At 40.2% G+C, this 16,333-nt stretch overlaps 1 protein-coding gene across 1 annotated transcript in view; it reads right to left on the bottom strand.

The window, feature by feature from the left end:
* The window catches only part of LOC103369342 (glutamate receptor ionotropic, NMDA 2A-like), a 99,793-nt gene that overhangs the window by 17,778 nt on the left and 65,682 nt on the right, over positions 1 to 16,333 (bottom strand). The window contains exons 7-11 of the mRNA XM_008298033.1: positions 16,190 to 16,289; positions 13,213 to 13,418; positions 9,543 to 9,657; positions 9,232 to 9,434; positions 2,583 to 2,751 (exon numbers count right to left, since the gene is read on the bottom strand). Of these exons, the coding sequence (XP_008296255.1) occupies positions 2,583 to 2,751; positions 9,232 to 9,434; positions 9,543 to 9,657; positions 13,213 to 13,418; positions 16,190 to 16,289 (793 nt within the window). The remainder of the gene's footprint in view (positions 1 to 2,582; positions 2,752 to 9,231; positions 9,435 to 9,542; positions 9,658 to 13,212; positions 13,419 to 16,189; positions 16,290 to 16,333) is intronic.

Raw genomic sequence — 16,333 nt, 5'->3', positions numbered from 1 at the left:
TGTATTCAGATCCCAGTCTTGCAGATTCTAAATCAGCATGATGACAAATAATAGTAAAACATTCTGGCTTTTATCTTTAACAGTTCTTGAGATACTTTCAGCAAAACACAGCTTCAGATTTTTATGTGCAAAAAAAAACGTGGTTAAAGTGGGTCGATAGGTTGTTTGAAAAATTTCACAAAGTATATGTTATATTAATCTTCTTCACATATATCATTTTAATATCTGTAGTTTATAATAATAAAAAAAGTTTCAAGAGCTTGTTGAGCAGAAGGCCTCTGATGATTAAAGATGAAATAACCTGTACGTGACTTTCTCCTCACGCTGACAGAGATAAATATAGTGAGATCTGTAAATATTTGGACAACATCATAAAATTCCTCTTTGATTTGTCCTTCTTTTTTTTATTTTGGATGTGAAATATCACAATGACAGAGGATATAACACAGAATGTCAACCGTAGTTGGAGGGCATTTTCAGCCATATCGGATGCAAAGTAAAAGTACAGCTGTCGTTTCCATAGTGCCACCACTTCTGGGTGTCTGAATGTTTTCTGACAGACAGACATTCTGCTCGTGAAGACGTCATTTTCAGTACGTAGGAAAATGTTATGCCTTTTTTCCCCCCCAGATTTAATTGTCTAAAGGCCACTATGGATCACATTGTCAGGTTCCCTTATCAGATGTCATACGTTTCAGTTTCAACCTTTAAGAACTTACTGAGACACCACTTAGCTTTAATTTAATCTGTGACTGAATAAATCATCTCCAAGAAAAGAAAAATGCTAATGATCAAGTAAGCCTCCAGGTATCAGGCACCCTTTTAACCTGAGCTCATGGTGGTGGTGCATTTAAAAGACCATCCAGTGACAGTCTTTTTTTTTTTTTTTTTTTAACTGAATATTTAAAAGTGAAACATTCAGGTATGAAAATAAAGGGCATAAGTTATGGGTGACAAATGAGCATTTTTGTGATGTTTTGCATAACATCATTAATCTGTTTTCTTAAGTGTTAATATAAATATTAAAAGACCTGTCAAATCATTTGAAAAAGGTAGCAAATTTAGTTTTGAGTTTTGACACATTTACAAAAATTTAGGAAACTGAAAGTAATTTTATAGGATAAATTTAGTAATATTCATTTCTTTTCATATTGCTAATAAACAATGAAAGAATGAAAACCATTAATGAATTGATCCCACTAACTACGTTGCTTGAGTAGCCACAGATTTATGTTCATCGCTCTGTGCGCTGGAGTTCTCTCATTGTCCACAAACTATTAAAAACACATCAATGTTCCTTCGTTATGATGAACTCGGGCACTGTAGTTTATTTTGGGTCAATCCCAAATACAACATTCTGCTGCCGTGAATACTAACTGCTGCATCAAACGTAAATTAAAAAAAAAAAAAAGAAAGAAAAGAAATTACACAGTCTCTTTTCAAAAGACTAAATATTTGTGACCCATTTTTAAAGAATTACTTCTTCAGGAAGAACAAATGGGTTTGAGGAGCGACACAAACAGGGAAAGCTGCAAAGAGTTGAGTTAAATAAGTTATACAGTCAAAACACGGAGAGGTCATATATCTAATGCTCCTTTTTGTATTACTGGCAATTAAACACTTGCCAATAATATAAGAGAGACAGACAGAGTGATATGATTTATTACTAATTATGTATGAATATATTTTTGCATTATTATGATAAACCATCTGAACCCCAAATCCTTCTGATAGGTTTGAAAGGCATATTATTTTCACAAAATTAAACATATATCCGAGGCAAAAATGGAATAACAGAAAATATGATCCATTTGATCTAACTGTCCAACGGTCTTTGAACTAATCCTCTGTGATGTTCTGTTCCTACAGTAAACTTACCCCACCTTAGGCTTTAACTTGGTTGTTTATTTTAATTTTTTTTTTTTTATGTTTTTTTTTAATATATATATATTTTTTTTTTTGCCGCTTTTGTGTACGCGCAAAAAAGTTGTTGCCTTTTCAGCACAATCAAGATGCACTCCTGAATGGCCGAGTGTTAAATGTTCTTATTACTTAGTGGTAATAGACTTGGTTCAGGCTTGTAGGCTTTAAAGGGATGCTTTTATTTTTAGTGTAAGCCATTGTTGTTAGGTTTAACCAGGACCACGATTCAGGCTCCCACAGCTGAAAAGTCACATCAGAAAACTTTGGGGACTTTCGGCTGAACTGGACTGAACTGCAGGCTGTGTTTACACAGAGCAGAGAGGAGACAAATATGGAAACAACACAAAAATGCAAACAGCAAATTATCTATAGAATTTCCAGTATTTGTAACATTTCAAGGCAGTGTGGAAAAAAGTTGTACATTTAGTAATTGTATTACTCCTATTTTTGTAAAATTAATAATCAAAGATATTGTAATTTAGTTTTTTTTTAATGATTTGATTGAATAACTTTATTCTGCTGTTGTTTTTCCATAGAGGTGCATGACTTTACATTGCAGTGAAAAATCAGCCCTCGGTGAGTGAAAACGTGACCGGAGCAATAAACGCCCAAAAACTGCTCAGAGTTTGAAGGTTAATAGACGGACAAGCAGGCACTACCTCTCCAACCATGCCGTTCCAGACGTTGTTGATCTTCTTGCCGTGTTTTCCGTTGGTGACCAGGTAGAGGTCGTACGTGAACTTGACGTTCCTGGCAATCTTCTTCAGAATGTCGATGCAGAAGCCCTTGCAGCACTGCTTAATATAGGCACCTCCTGTTGTGCTATTACTGCAACATACAGACACACACACACACACACAGATGCACAAACACAATTAGGTCATATTTTTTTTATATCGGAGAACATTTCAGTGTTATACAGGCGAGGCTGTGGAGACTAACTGTATGAGCTGCCTGCTCGCTCCACATCTGGTGGTTCTATCAAACTGTAAAACTAGAATTACGACAGTGCAGAGTAACCATAAATACTGCTGAAGGGCAAAGAGAGCTTGTTCGGTGTGTGTGAGTGAGTGTGTGTTTCCCTTAGTGCCAGCTAACCAAACCAGATGAAAACACAAGGGTACTGAGCAGATGCTGCCGGGCTTTAAATAGAGCCAGGCTCTACAGAACAACCAACCCACATGATTAAAATATCAGCTGTCCTTTCCTTGTCTCTCTTCTGTGTCATTTTCTCTCTGCCTCCTCTCTGCTTCTCTGCTTCGGTCCGTTAGGAGCTGCTCCTCCAAAACTCACAATATACCTACACAGCCACGCACAAACGATGCACAGAATGGTAACCGATGTTTAAGTAAACTTTTCTGACAGCCGTCCCCGAGGACCTCGGAGCACTGAACTAAACTGAATTGTTGGATCAAATGATTCTCATAATCTATTAAGCCCTACCAGCGTTTTCAAAAGCATTTCCATGAAAACTTAATTCCGCTCCCATGTCAGCCATCTTTGATGTAGCATATATGGATTGGAAGGGTAACTATGTGACCTTTTCACTTGCCATTTTAGCGGACTCCAATTCAAGAGAAAGTTCACGAAGAACTGAAGGATTCACACGCAAAACACAGAGAACGACCGTCAAAGAAGTGATACATCAAACGATTAAAAGATCTTCTACACAGCAGTTAACTGTATCTGCGTGAGTGTGTGTGTATGAGACAGAAAAAGAACATAATATGTATACATCTGTGTGTGTGTGTCTGTGTGTGAGTCTGAGCATGTATAGTATTTGCCTCAGGTGTTTAAATGCATACATACTATATGCATTAGTTCTTCCCAGCTGAGCCCTCTCTGTGTCCTTATGTCACTGTGTAAACACAAACACACCCACTTCCACACATAAGCACACACACACAGTTGGGTATCATGACTTCAGAGGACAGCGCATTGACACACATTAGCTCCTGGAGACCTCCTCTAACCTTAACAAGAACTCCGACTTGCCTAAACTTAATCTCAACATAAACCTAACCCTTGTCCCAATCTTTAAACATTTCCTCACCTTAAAATTGAGTCATTTACATCGTGGAGACTTGATTTTAACCTCACTAATACGACTGTGTAAACAGATGTATGTTCCCACAACATGAGTAATGCCTGGACCGCACACACACACTGTCAACAGCGGACTCTCCGAGATGCACATACAGCACATCTGCTTGATTCACGTCATGCTTCTACAACAACAAACACACACGAATGGAAAGGAAGTAGTGACTGAGCAAATGTGCCACTTATGGATGATTGGCTGTATTCATGCATGTATGTAACCTTCTTGGCCGCTGATCATGTGGAGTTCTGCAGCGGAAGAAGGCTGAGAAATGACGGGTCGGGTCACAAGTTAAACGTTCCCTGAGAGGTGATTCAGTCGTCTAATTGCCCATGCCTACAGTGTCTCCGCGGTGGCCGTGATGCATGGCTTTCTCTCACCATCTCCTGTCTGTCTTCTTTGTGTCCGCCTGACACAAAAGCTTTTAATAAGGTGGATTCTGGGTGTTAAAAAAAAACAAAGTAAATCCTCAAAGAGAATAATTATAGGTGAGTATTTGTTGCCTTTCCCCCCGTGGCTAGCAATGACAGGCCTATCCTATCTTATCTTATCCTACTCTAATGACTATCCTAAACAGTTTTCACTACTTTCTTCCTTCTGGTCGATATTCTCTGGATTCACAACAACGCTGTCAGTCATGAGTAGAATATTTTAGTTGTGCATCAGGACTGTGTCGGCGCTAGTGATCATCCAGAATACAAGTACTGAGCCAGTGACAAATAAACATGCAGCAATTACGATTAATATTTAGCTACTCGGAACTGGCTGTGTACAGATGAGCTCAGGCGAGAGCTAAACTGTAGAAATTAGCAACCAGGAAAGAAAAAAAAAAGCTGTCAAGGCTCTTATTGAGGTGTCCATATATACTGCAGATAATTGGAGCAAAGCCCACAATGTCAAAGAATTGGAGGGAAGCGTCTTTGTGAAACTTCTACTTTCACTATCTGAGAAATATCTTGGCATTGTTTACTCAAGAAGGCCTGCAACATATTTCAGCCACTACAATATTGCCTTTTAAGTTCTTTCAAAAAGAAGAGTCCATTGTGTTGCTTGACGTGCTGCTGTTGACAGAAGGCTCTGAAGCTTTCTGTGGGGCTGACTCTTAAAAGCATATGCCATACATGTTGAAACACACTCAGCTCATCTTAGACCACATGTATGATGCAATTAAAACCACCAACTAAATCTATAAAAGCTCAATTTGTTGCAAAATTAATGTCGTCCATAAATAAAGGTTTGTTTTATCGTGATGAAACTAATTTTGAATGGATCTGAATCACTTTGAAGCAATTTGATTTGCAACAAAGGCTGATTTAAGGCATTCAGCCCACCACTATTGTTTCAGTGGAGAAATATATGCGGCGAGGTGATGAGTGGTGAGGTGGAAAAAAAAAAAAAAAACTGTATATATACATAAAAATTAATCTCATTTGGTGAAGTAGCACAGCAGAGCCAATATGAATTTGTGAAACATTTCCATTCCATTAGCCGATAGTGTTATCAAGAGCGCTGATAACAGATAAGAAAATATTCCTGGGATCCAAAAAAGATGTCAGATAAACACATGCTAAAAATGTGAAGAGAAAAATCGGCTATGAGAGATGTTTTTCAAACAGTAGGTGCTCTGTGAGGACATGGGAAGTAGGGATATTCAGAGGATGGAGGTATTTTTTTATTTTTTTTTTTTACAATAGAAGATATGAAGTAATTCTGCTGTCCCGCCTGGAGTGGGAAGGACATTTCACTATTGGGGAACAGCGGAAAGAGGAGTCAAGGCCAGGTGAAACGATGACGAGGCTGCCGCAGGGAGTGCAGAGCTAAGTGGCCGGTTGTAGCAGAGCACAGAGCACAAGCTGGTGAGTACGGATAGACCATAGCCTGCAGATATGGGCGCACGACTCCCCGAGGAGCCTTGAATGCCAGCACCAGAATTTAGAATTTGATGTGAACAGCCACGGGCAGCCAGTGGGGAGGAAGGAGAGGAGGTGGGGAGGCGACAAAGGAGAACTTGGGGAGGTTGAAGACAGGGCAGTGCTGCAGCGCTCTGGAGGGTTTGTAGCTGCTGAACAGAATACTTTACGAGCTGAGCTTGGTGGGAGTTGCAGTAGTCCAGGTGGGAGATGACAAAAGGTTAGGCAGCATCCCACATGAAACTTCTTTTCATTTTCTGTCTCCAGGTGCAGCACAGGCTGGGGTTTGTTACTTTAACATGGGTACTTGAATTGAATTGAACTTGAATTGATAGATATGGATATATACTGTGAATGCCCCAGAGTTAGCCAAAAGGCTAGTTGCCTTCCCTGGTATGGAGGCAAAAACAAAGGTTTTCCAGCTTTAAATCTTATAAGTAAGGAAGAAACATTTACATTTAAAGGTGCCTAAATTAGAGCTGCAGCTAATGATTTTCATTATCTGATCTGCTGATTAATGTCATGATGATTAATTGTCTGGTCTACAACATCAGAATAGTAATTGCAATTACCTAAAACCCAAAATTATTCAATTCACTAGCAAATTCTCACCACCGAGAAGCTGAAGGTTATGAAGGGATTGTTTTGTGTTTTTGCTTGAATTTGTTGAGTTTAAAATTTATTTTATTTTATTTTTTTACCACTGTTAGCGCTCCTCTGTTCACAGAGCACTGCTGGTGTTGAAATGTGGAAAATGCCTGATGTTCTGACTCTGTCCTGTGTCCACACAAAGCTTGTTTAACCTATATTTTTTTCATGAACGAGGGGCTTTGAGGTTTCCTCTTATTTTCCGTGAGATTTGTTTGGGCAGCCTGAGTGCCTGAAACCAAAACTGAAAGCAGACGCCTCACACCAAAAGCATGGTAGCTGCTAACACTGGCCTGGCAGTACAACGTTCTTCATTTTAAAATGTACTATAGGTGTGTAATCCTGCAAATAGTCTGAATTTCTACTCAATTTATTGAGAATCTGATTACAGATTTTCTGTAAATTTAATAGTTGAAATTAACATTTTTAGTTTTCTTTGCACATATATTCAAATTAAAGCTCAAATTTGATCAGCCATGCTTTAATTAAAGAACTTCTTGCCAACCTCTTTCAGAAAACAAAAATTAAGATAATAAAGTCAAACTTCAACACATGGACTATGATTTGCAAGTCAGAAAACCCCAGAAAGAGTTGAAATTCAAAAATAGTTTTTCAAAACAAACCTATATATATGTCACAGTGGTGAAATGTTCACATCAGCAGTCAGATACGCAGACACATTTGTATGGTGCACTCTAAAAAATGTGCAGTTGCTGCAGTAGGCAGACATCTGGGAAAAAAAACAAAAACATTCAGGTCTCCTCCTGCACATCTTCCCTCCCTGTTCTCAGCACCTCCCACCAAAACAAAGATCTTCAAGCCAAAAGTCAACACTTCTTCGTGGCTTCATCTGGAAATCAAACCTCATTCTACAGAGTGAAATTCCTCCATCGAACCCGTTATGCCACCAAACCCTGTTCTCTCCGTGGCTGCTATTAATACTGTCTCATCGGATTGGTGAAAAGCGTGTGATTGGCTAAAATCGAAAGCCTTAAAACATAGCAAAGAAGAGCGAGAGAAGTCTTGTTTCCTCTCAGACCTTCTGAATTACAATATGCTGAACAGTCAAAATGTCTTTTTTTTTGCCAGCGATGCCCCAAAAATGCTGTCTGCTTTTGCTTTATGACAAGAAAATAGAAACGTCATTCAAATAGGATCCAAGCATGCAGCGCATTCATGAGGTGAATGTTAATGTGAATAAACAATATGTATTACAGAGGGAAACAATAAGCAGAATTACTAATTAGTAATTGCAATATTCAAAACAAGCAACACGTTCAGTACGTCTAAAATAAAACACAAATCACACTGAACTAATGGAACAATAAAACCACCGACTTGCAATTACAGTGGTAGCAGGAACAAAAATCAAATACACCGACAGATTGGCATTAGTAATCTGACAGCAACAGAGAGCAATTAATTATTAATGCTGACAGAACTGATTATCCATGAACCAAATGAGAACTACTCTGCCTGTATGTGTCGGTTGTGTCTCTGACAGAAGAGTTTTAGTATAACACTGACAAAGAACACAAAACAGGAAAAAAAAATGGGGCTCGTCAAGAGCTGACAAGAACATGTATACATTTTCTGTCAAGTTGTGACATGGACCATTGAGTTTGTCGGTTTAGTATCAAGTTGTGCTTCGGCGCTACAATGTGCATTTATTACAGTGCAGGCTGCAGACACTTGGATGTCAGTCTTTAGGACAAACAAATGGCGAGACATTGGCAGCTTTCCACTGCAGGAACTAAGGGCAGGGGTGAGGTGGCGAGAACAGGAACAGCCCCGTAATCAGACCTTTCAGCCTTTCTGTTTCCATTGTGTTGTAGGATTAAACACCTTTGATCAGGACGTTAACTCAGAGTACGACAAATATTAGTTATTGGACATAATGCTAGTTCTATGAGCATGTAGGAAATAGAACAATGGAGGATTTTTAATGCCATCCTACATGTCAGATTTTACATTGTTGATGGTGATGCTTGAGAGAAGATTGCTCCTCGACGGGGAAATTGAGAGGGTAGAGAAGACGCCACCCAATCAGTGTCAAGCATCACACAGCAGGTTTTTCCAGAGCTGCTCAGGTACAACCTCAGATTAGCTAATATTTTCTTCCCCCCCGAAAACAGCCCTGAAAAAGGTTCCACTGGGTTACGCAAAGGTTTGGGCTGCTGAAAAACACCCCAAAAGCTGCAGCGTAAAATGGCTATATGGAGTAAAAATAAGTGGGCCCAGTATTGAACCCAGACAACTGGAAGAAGAAAAGGCAGCCGGTTGGCAATGGTGTTGTCAGACAGATTAATACCAGTTAGAGAAGTGTGATTCTATTCATTCATAAAAATCTAAACGAATAAATGTAGTTAGATCACAATGAAGCTACCTGAAAGTGTCAAATGCCCTCCTGAGATCAAGCAACAACCTTGCCAACACCACTTTCATCCAACTGAGATTTTACTTACTCCACGAACAAACAAGTGCCTGTCTCACCTCCTCTCACAAGTCCAGTTCAGACCTTGTTAAACTTTTCATGATACCTTTAAACAGCACAGCCATCAAACGGCTTTTGGTTTCATGTGAGTAGCAGGTAGGTAGCTAAATGTGGGTGTATTTGTTGACTAACACAATGAACGTGTAGGCACTTACTTTTTGACATGTTTGCGGCAGGGCACAGAGTTTCTCATACAGGTGCCGGTGAGGATGTCGACATTATCGACAATGACGAAAGGCTTCTCCTCCAGAGTGACGATGGAGAGGTGGTTTTCATCAGCATCCTCATCCCCATAGGAATTATACCTCGGCCACACTGGGAACATCAATGACAGCGTGCCGTTCTCCCAGCGGCCCATCTGTGTGCGTGCACAAACACACCAAATCAGGAACAGTCATCTTAATTAAGGTGTTTTGATTTTTTAATTTCCTCCCTCCTTTGCAAAAACACTGTTTTCATTTATTACCTTCTCCCATTTCCTCTCGCTATTCAAGACGATGACAACCAATTTGGGGTTGGCCTGGTAACCATCTGGAGTGAAGGATAAATCTCGCCCGTCATTCCACACATGCATCATGTGTCTGAAACACATGGGGGAGAAAGAAAAAGAGAGAGTAGGAAGCTGTTGCTTTGCATCTGTTTGAGTGTTTGCATGTGTGCACAAGAGCAGATACATTTGAAATAACAAGTTAAGCACTCTGTAATCACTGCAAGAGTATCCTCTTCAAATCAATGCTGTCTTCACCCACTGCGTGTGCATGCACGCCTGAGTGTGTATGTGTGTGCGCGCATCTATTTGTGTGTAGGAGGGGGAAGAGTCAGAGGCCACATATCTCTCCCATCAACATTCTGCATTGATTTCTCCACAGATATAAGCCTGAAAGACAAGTCACTGGTGCAACAAGGCTGCCCTCACTCTCTTACTCACTACAGCTATCCTGCATACGCAAACAGATCCTTTGCTGAAACATTTACACTCCCACTAAAGTGAAGCAGTAGTGAGGAGTAAATGAACCAGTGTCACATGAAGTGATATGGGATTAAGAATACACTCACTCCAGTAAAACAATTTTCTGAAAGCGGGGATGTTTTGAGCGTTACGACTGAGATAATAGCATGAATTTCCACTGGGGGGGAAGAAAGGCTGTCTAAGGAAGTTTACTGAAAAGACCAAACCACAAGGGGGGCAGCAGCTGCCCAACACAGGCAACACTTTCACTTCAGTGTCTTGTCTTTGTTTTTATTAGGAATAGTTTGATTCATTTTGACACCGTGTCTAACACGGCTTGTCAGACTGAAATATCATGTGACTAAAAACAGAAAATGAAAAAAGGCAAAAACCTGCTTTAAAAAACATTTTTGAATTTGGCACCAGATTTTGCTTTCATACATAAAAATAATTATGTTTACTGTTAAGCTGTGCTATGATTTATCAAGACATACAATTACTGGAAGCATTCAAAGACGCTAGTTAGTTATTCACAGATTCACATTATTAATCTTAAACAAGAGTTAAAACACAAGCTAAAGCAACACTTCTATTTTTTATGCGAGCTGAACAGGGCACGGGGCCACAGAGGATTCATGCGTAAACTCAAATATTGCGACAGGAAGTCAAGATGCATAAAGAGAATCATTTGAGTGCTGTTTAGCATGCACCCTGCAGGTGAAAACTAAGATAATTACACACCAGTTCAAACAGGTGGGATTTTATGTTGTCTCATCTGCGGAGAGGTATTAGAGCCGACACACATAAACATTGTTGTCGGACAGTGGATTAGAGAGAGGTACATTAATCATCTGTTTTTACAAAGACTTGGAAACAGGCCTGTGCTCTTTCAAAGCAGGCTCCGCTCACACTGAGGGAAGAGTAAATAAAAGGTCCCTGTGTCCCTCGCATGCAGGCACTGCAAAAATACCAAGCAGCTCTGCTGTGGATACACCTTCTCTCAGTAAACACAAATAATTAAATATAAACCTACACAGCTACACATAACAGACACCTCTGTGCTCTGTAATCGAAGCTGCCTTTTTCATAGATTACAGCAGCACGTCAGGACAAATAGAAATTTTTGTGTTTGAAAAATCTTCATGGTGCAGCAGGTGATGCCCTTGTCACAGTGCATTGCCACGGCTGAATACATATAGCGGAAACACTTTTGCAGTCTATTCTGGGAAACTGCTGTCTCCTCCTATTTCAGGTTTGTTACCATTTTTGGAAAAAAGTTTTTGATCTAAACCGATGAGGCTGGTGTGTTTTTGAGGCATGTAGAACAGAGAATTACGCTTCATATATTCATATTTATGTGCATATGTACACTCACTTTACTTTGTGATCCCATGCGATGTTTTTAACAGAATGTGCGGCTACATAATAAAGAGGTTCATAATTTCTAAGTTACTGTATGCACAGTTATTTGCATGAACAAGAAAAAAGTTAAGGTTTAACTTTTTAGTATCAGCTGCATCGCAGAGATAAACAAAAGCCCTTTTTGCTGCAAATGCAATTTTAAAATGTGTGTCCTGTTATTACCATGTGGGGAACATTTTCCTGTTCGCCACATGCTAAAAATACTTAAGCCATTGTGTGAGCACTTTTCTAAAAGTATGAATAAAGAAGGAAGGGAGGCTCCTCCCAAATTCTCTATTATGGCAGGGAGCATCTTTTCAGAGAAAAGTGACAGCTTAGGGGGTTTGCATGGTACACTGCTTCCATCAAAAGGAATAACCTTTTGAAATCTACTACAAGGACAAACCTCTGTAAAAAATCTGTAGCATTGTGGAGACCAAATAAGCTGAACTGGAGTCTCAGATATTAATTCCTGTCAGGCAGGAATGACAGGAAATCCAAGGGGTTTGATAGTGTCTTTTAAGTGCCAGATTATGTTGTCCTCTTCCTCTCCACCTCACGTTGTTTATATGCACACTGCGGCAAGATTGTATCTAGACTAATGTATGCAGGACTCTGATCACAGCCTCACCACTTCCAAATCAGGGTAGGGAAATCCAACCTGTCAGTTTATTATCACAAAAATTGGCTGCAGTTGTTTTGACAAATATGCAAATTCTATCTAATAAGTTGGTGAGACAAATGATGTACCTCTGACAGTAAGAATAAAGACTGCTCTGAAAAAGGTTTGATTTCTTATTGAGGTCTGACTTATATTGGATCAACCTGTCAACAACAGCAGTATTGTATATGCTTTGATATATATTGTAATGGGCTACAAAGAGAGAAAAATGAGACAATAAAGCCCTAATGGCAAAAATCACACTGTGGCTCTCATTCTAATGAGGCAGCTCATAAGTCATCATAGACGTGCAGCGCCGAGCAACGTGACCTTCATGTTTTTAGTTAGTTTTAAATAGACCTCGGAATTAATAATCATATTTTAGCCACTGAGTGTCTCACATTCAAAATGCAGTCATCATATCACACCAAAATAAGCTGACAGGAAGCAATACAGTTCTGTAGCTGTGGATTTACATTTGTGGATGTTCAGCACATATCTTCATGCACATGCGCCTGTGTGTGTCCCTTTGTCCTCCCTCCTTTTTTTGAAGGAACTGACCATGTTCTCATCACAGAGGCTTCAGAGAAAAGCCCATACATGTACGTCCACACACACACACACACACACACCTACTAACATTTCTGTGCCACCCACAGAGCCATGTAACAGAAAAAAAAAAAAGAGGGAGAGAACAAAGCGAGCAAAATCTGCTTTAATCCTGACTTAATGACAGTGAGTCCAGTCATGATCCGAAGCAAGGTGCACACACAGAAATAAACCACATGCTAGGCTCCAGTTAACACAGGGCAGCAACAACAAGGAGGTCCGCCCCAAGTTCACTTCTTTGTCTCTCTGCAAAGGAGGAAGAATGAGCTCATACGCCGAGCAGCCATGTACACAGCAGCTAATAGTGTTAAATGTCATTAGAAATCACAGTGTCTAGCGCTGCTGTCATCTCTGCTTCCGTTCTCCCCTCTACCCCTTTCATTAGTACATTAAAAAGAGTTATGTAAGACCGCTGTACACTCAGCTACAAAGACAAACTCAGTTATGCAAGTCCCTAGACCTTGATCTCCTCGCACTCGTCACACACACACACGCACGGCGCGCACACACACACACCTGCGCAGGGCACTAGGTGGGAGCTTCCCCGGGCTCCTGTCTGATGCTGTGCTGTAGCAGCTGCTCTGGGCCTCCGGCAGCTCTCCCTTCTCCCGCAGCATGGAGGTGGCCGCAGAAGAAATGATTCCCACCCCATCCCGCACCCGCGTCTCCAGCGGGTACTCCCAGTCGTCATAGGACACGGAGATCATACCCAGGGGAAACACCTGAGAGGAAAGCAGAGATCTATGAAGCGGCGCATATGGTGTGTAAGATTCAATTTGACATTTTTACCCCAATTTTAAACATCCATATGCGTCTCTCAGAGGTGTCAAGCAGCATGATTTATTGGTTCCGTCTACCACCCTGAAATAATTCATTGCTTGCTATTAAATAAGTGTGAACAGACTGTATGTGCATAAGCTGAATTGCTCATTCAGGTGTCGCCTACATCCTTGGAACTGTTATAAGAAAATGTATCTGACAAACTAAACAGCTCAAAGTTTATCTCTCTCGACCAGACTGAGCAAACATTAAAAAGTGCCGGCTCACTGATCTGTCTACAGTAACTTTGTTGTTACATTTTAATTTGGCATTTACTGTAGAATCAGATCTTAGTCTAAGAAGGAAAACTGAGGCATTAAACCCAAAACAAACTGAAACGTTGGAGTTGAGGAGAATGATGGACAAGAGAAGAAGGAGGAAAAAAAAAAAAAAAAAGCACTTGAGAGGCTTTTGAGAAAGGTAAGCAAACACTGGATACGTTTCCAATTTTTAATGTGAGAGGAACCACTTGAGCTGATTATACTTTGGATTATTTATTCACATATTTATATGCTATTTGGATAATAGGTACCTCGCTGTCCTACATTTTCTGAGAGAATGTGAATGTAACGCTGTTAAAAATCCTACTTTGATGCTTAGAAAATATTGTTAGGCGCAGAGAGAATGGAAACAAAGCAGTATTAAAGTGATTGTTGTTGGATACGCCAAAGTACAACTACCAAAACTACGTTATGATGTGAATTAGAGTGCAGCACTCGCTATGGTTTGTTTACAATTTGTCATCTTTACCCAACGCTTAAAGAAACAGTTTGACATTTGAGAGATATGCTTATGTGTTTCTTCCACTTCTCTATATGTACAATAAATATGAAGCTAGACCCAGGAGATGGTTGATTTAGTTTAGAATTGCAAACAGGGGAAAACATTAGGTTTGGCTCTTCATGAATGTGATCTAATCTGCCTGGCAGCACCTCTACAGCACACTAATGATGATTTTTGTCTAATCTGCAGCAAAAACAGAACAGGTAGAAACTGGCCTTGCCCCATAATAGACGACCATACATTAGTTGATGAGAGGAGTCTTAGATGAGGCTTTGATTGGTCTTGAGGCTTGTCCCTGTAGTTATTATACAGTAATTACATAAAATGGCTGGAAATCCAAAGTGTAGAATAGGAAGGTGATGTACAAAATCAGAGCTTCTGCCAGAAAGGCTGTTGGGCTTTGCAGTTAGGACGGGCTCTGATGGGGCGGACCGAACCAGTCTCAGAACATACATGCTCTACATGTTCTCATGTGAACCCCAGTCAGCAGACATACATGCCCAGGTAAAAAACTTTACGGATTTCCACCAGACCACCGTTGTAGCGTCCAAGCGTCTGTGTAGTTGGGGAGTCGGCTCAGGCCAGCGACAGACTGATAGCTTCTGTGATAATTTATAGAGGAAGAGGTGCTCTCTGGCTGCGCTTCATCGACCCGAGGCACACTACATGATTAGCCTTATTAACAAACTGCTCAGTCTAATTGCATTACTGCTTTTTTTGCTGGTGTTTCTGCAGCTCACTATGTGCATGCACTTGTCATTCTTAGATTTTAGACTCATTATTAGCTGGAGTTTTCTGTTTTTCTGTATTGTAGCACAGTGTTAAAATTCTTTGCTTCATAACATTCTCTAAGAAATAAATTCACATGATTAGAACTAGGCTCATAAATGTGCTGTGGTGATTAGTCAACTAATGGCCTTAATTCACAACTGCTAGTCAAATAGGAAATCTTTCATCGGTTCAGCCCTTGCAGAGACACCGTACTGCAGTATTATGAGGTTTTACATGTCAGATTGTTTCTTGGCTGGAAGCAGTGACTTCCTGGATTTACAATCATATTACATTTTGGAACATTTAACTATCATTATTACATTTCAGTATTTTATAAAGATGCTGCTGGCGAGACTTTTTTATCGTTGGACAGAACCAGGTTCCTCCTTTTTTTCAGATTAACCTACGCTAACTGGCTGCTTGTCGTAACAGCATATTTAACTCTTTTCAGTGATTTTTGAGATTTCTATCTGGGGAAAAAACATTCTCAAATGCCCAAAGAGGTACTTGGGAGAATTCTAAAACACAATAAATCTTCTTCTTTTTATCACCAGCCCAGAGTGAGATTTGAAAAACTGCAGCAAAAATGGACATTTTTACTTCTGCCTAATCAAAACTGTAAAGTAGGGAGTAAATAACAGCCTCATAACAATGAGTCAGTGACACTGATGTTATTGAACCTGTTCTAAAAATTCTCAGCTGCAACTCTACCAAATCTGATGTAACAGAAATGAAGCACAACAAATGCTACATCCATTTTAGTCACACAAGTACTAGGCGGCCTCTTCAGTGAATGTGCCACGCTTGGCAAAGTCTGAAAAATGGTGTTGGTTGCATTTTTATAACAGATTCAGCCTGGTCTCGGTACAGGGACCCCCAGGGTAGAGGGGGTTAATCAAAAGATATGAGATTGGCATCCGTTCTCCTCCATGCTCCTGCCAAAAAAGCAAATAAGCTGCACCCTTTAATGCTGTGTTTTTATCGGCTATACAGAGTAAATAAGAGGAGAAATACAGTAAAGGTAGCAGATGACCTGCAACAGCCTGGAATCAAAAACACTGCTTGTCTTGTCAAACCATTCAAAAGTGGCCACCTGTTACTACATATGGGGCTCAACTACCTCAGGGGTAAAGTCTGGGTTGCCAGTGGTGAGACTGGACACGATCCAGATGTAACCAGCTCCTATCAGACCCAAGGACCGAGCTTCCTCCAGTATATACCTGTCAATGAGAAGGAACAGATCCACTGCTGAAATCTGGCATCG

The sequence above is a fragment of the Stegastes partitus genome, unplaced genomic scaffold (assembly GCF_000690725.1).
Source record: "Stegastes partitus isolate 25-593 unplaced genomic scaffold, Stegastes_partitus-1.0.2 Scaffold1273, whole genome shotgun sequence".
Classification (NCBI taxonomy): Eukaryota; Metazoa; Chordata; class Actinopteri; family Pomacentridae; genus Stegastes; species Stegastes partitus.
The sequence above is the reverse complement of the archived record's forward strand: the minus strand, read 5'-3'. Positions and strand labels throughout refer to the sequence as shown.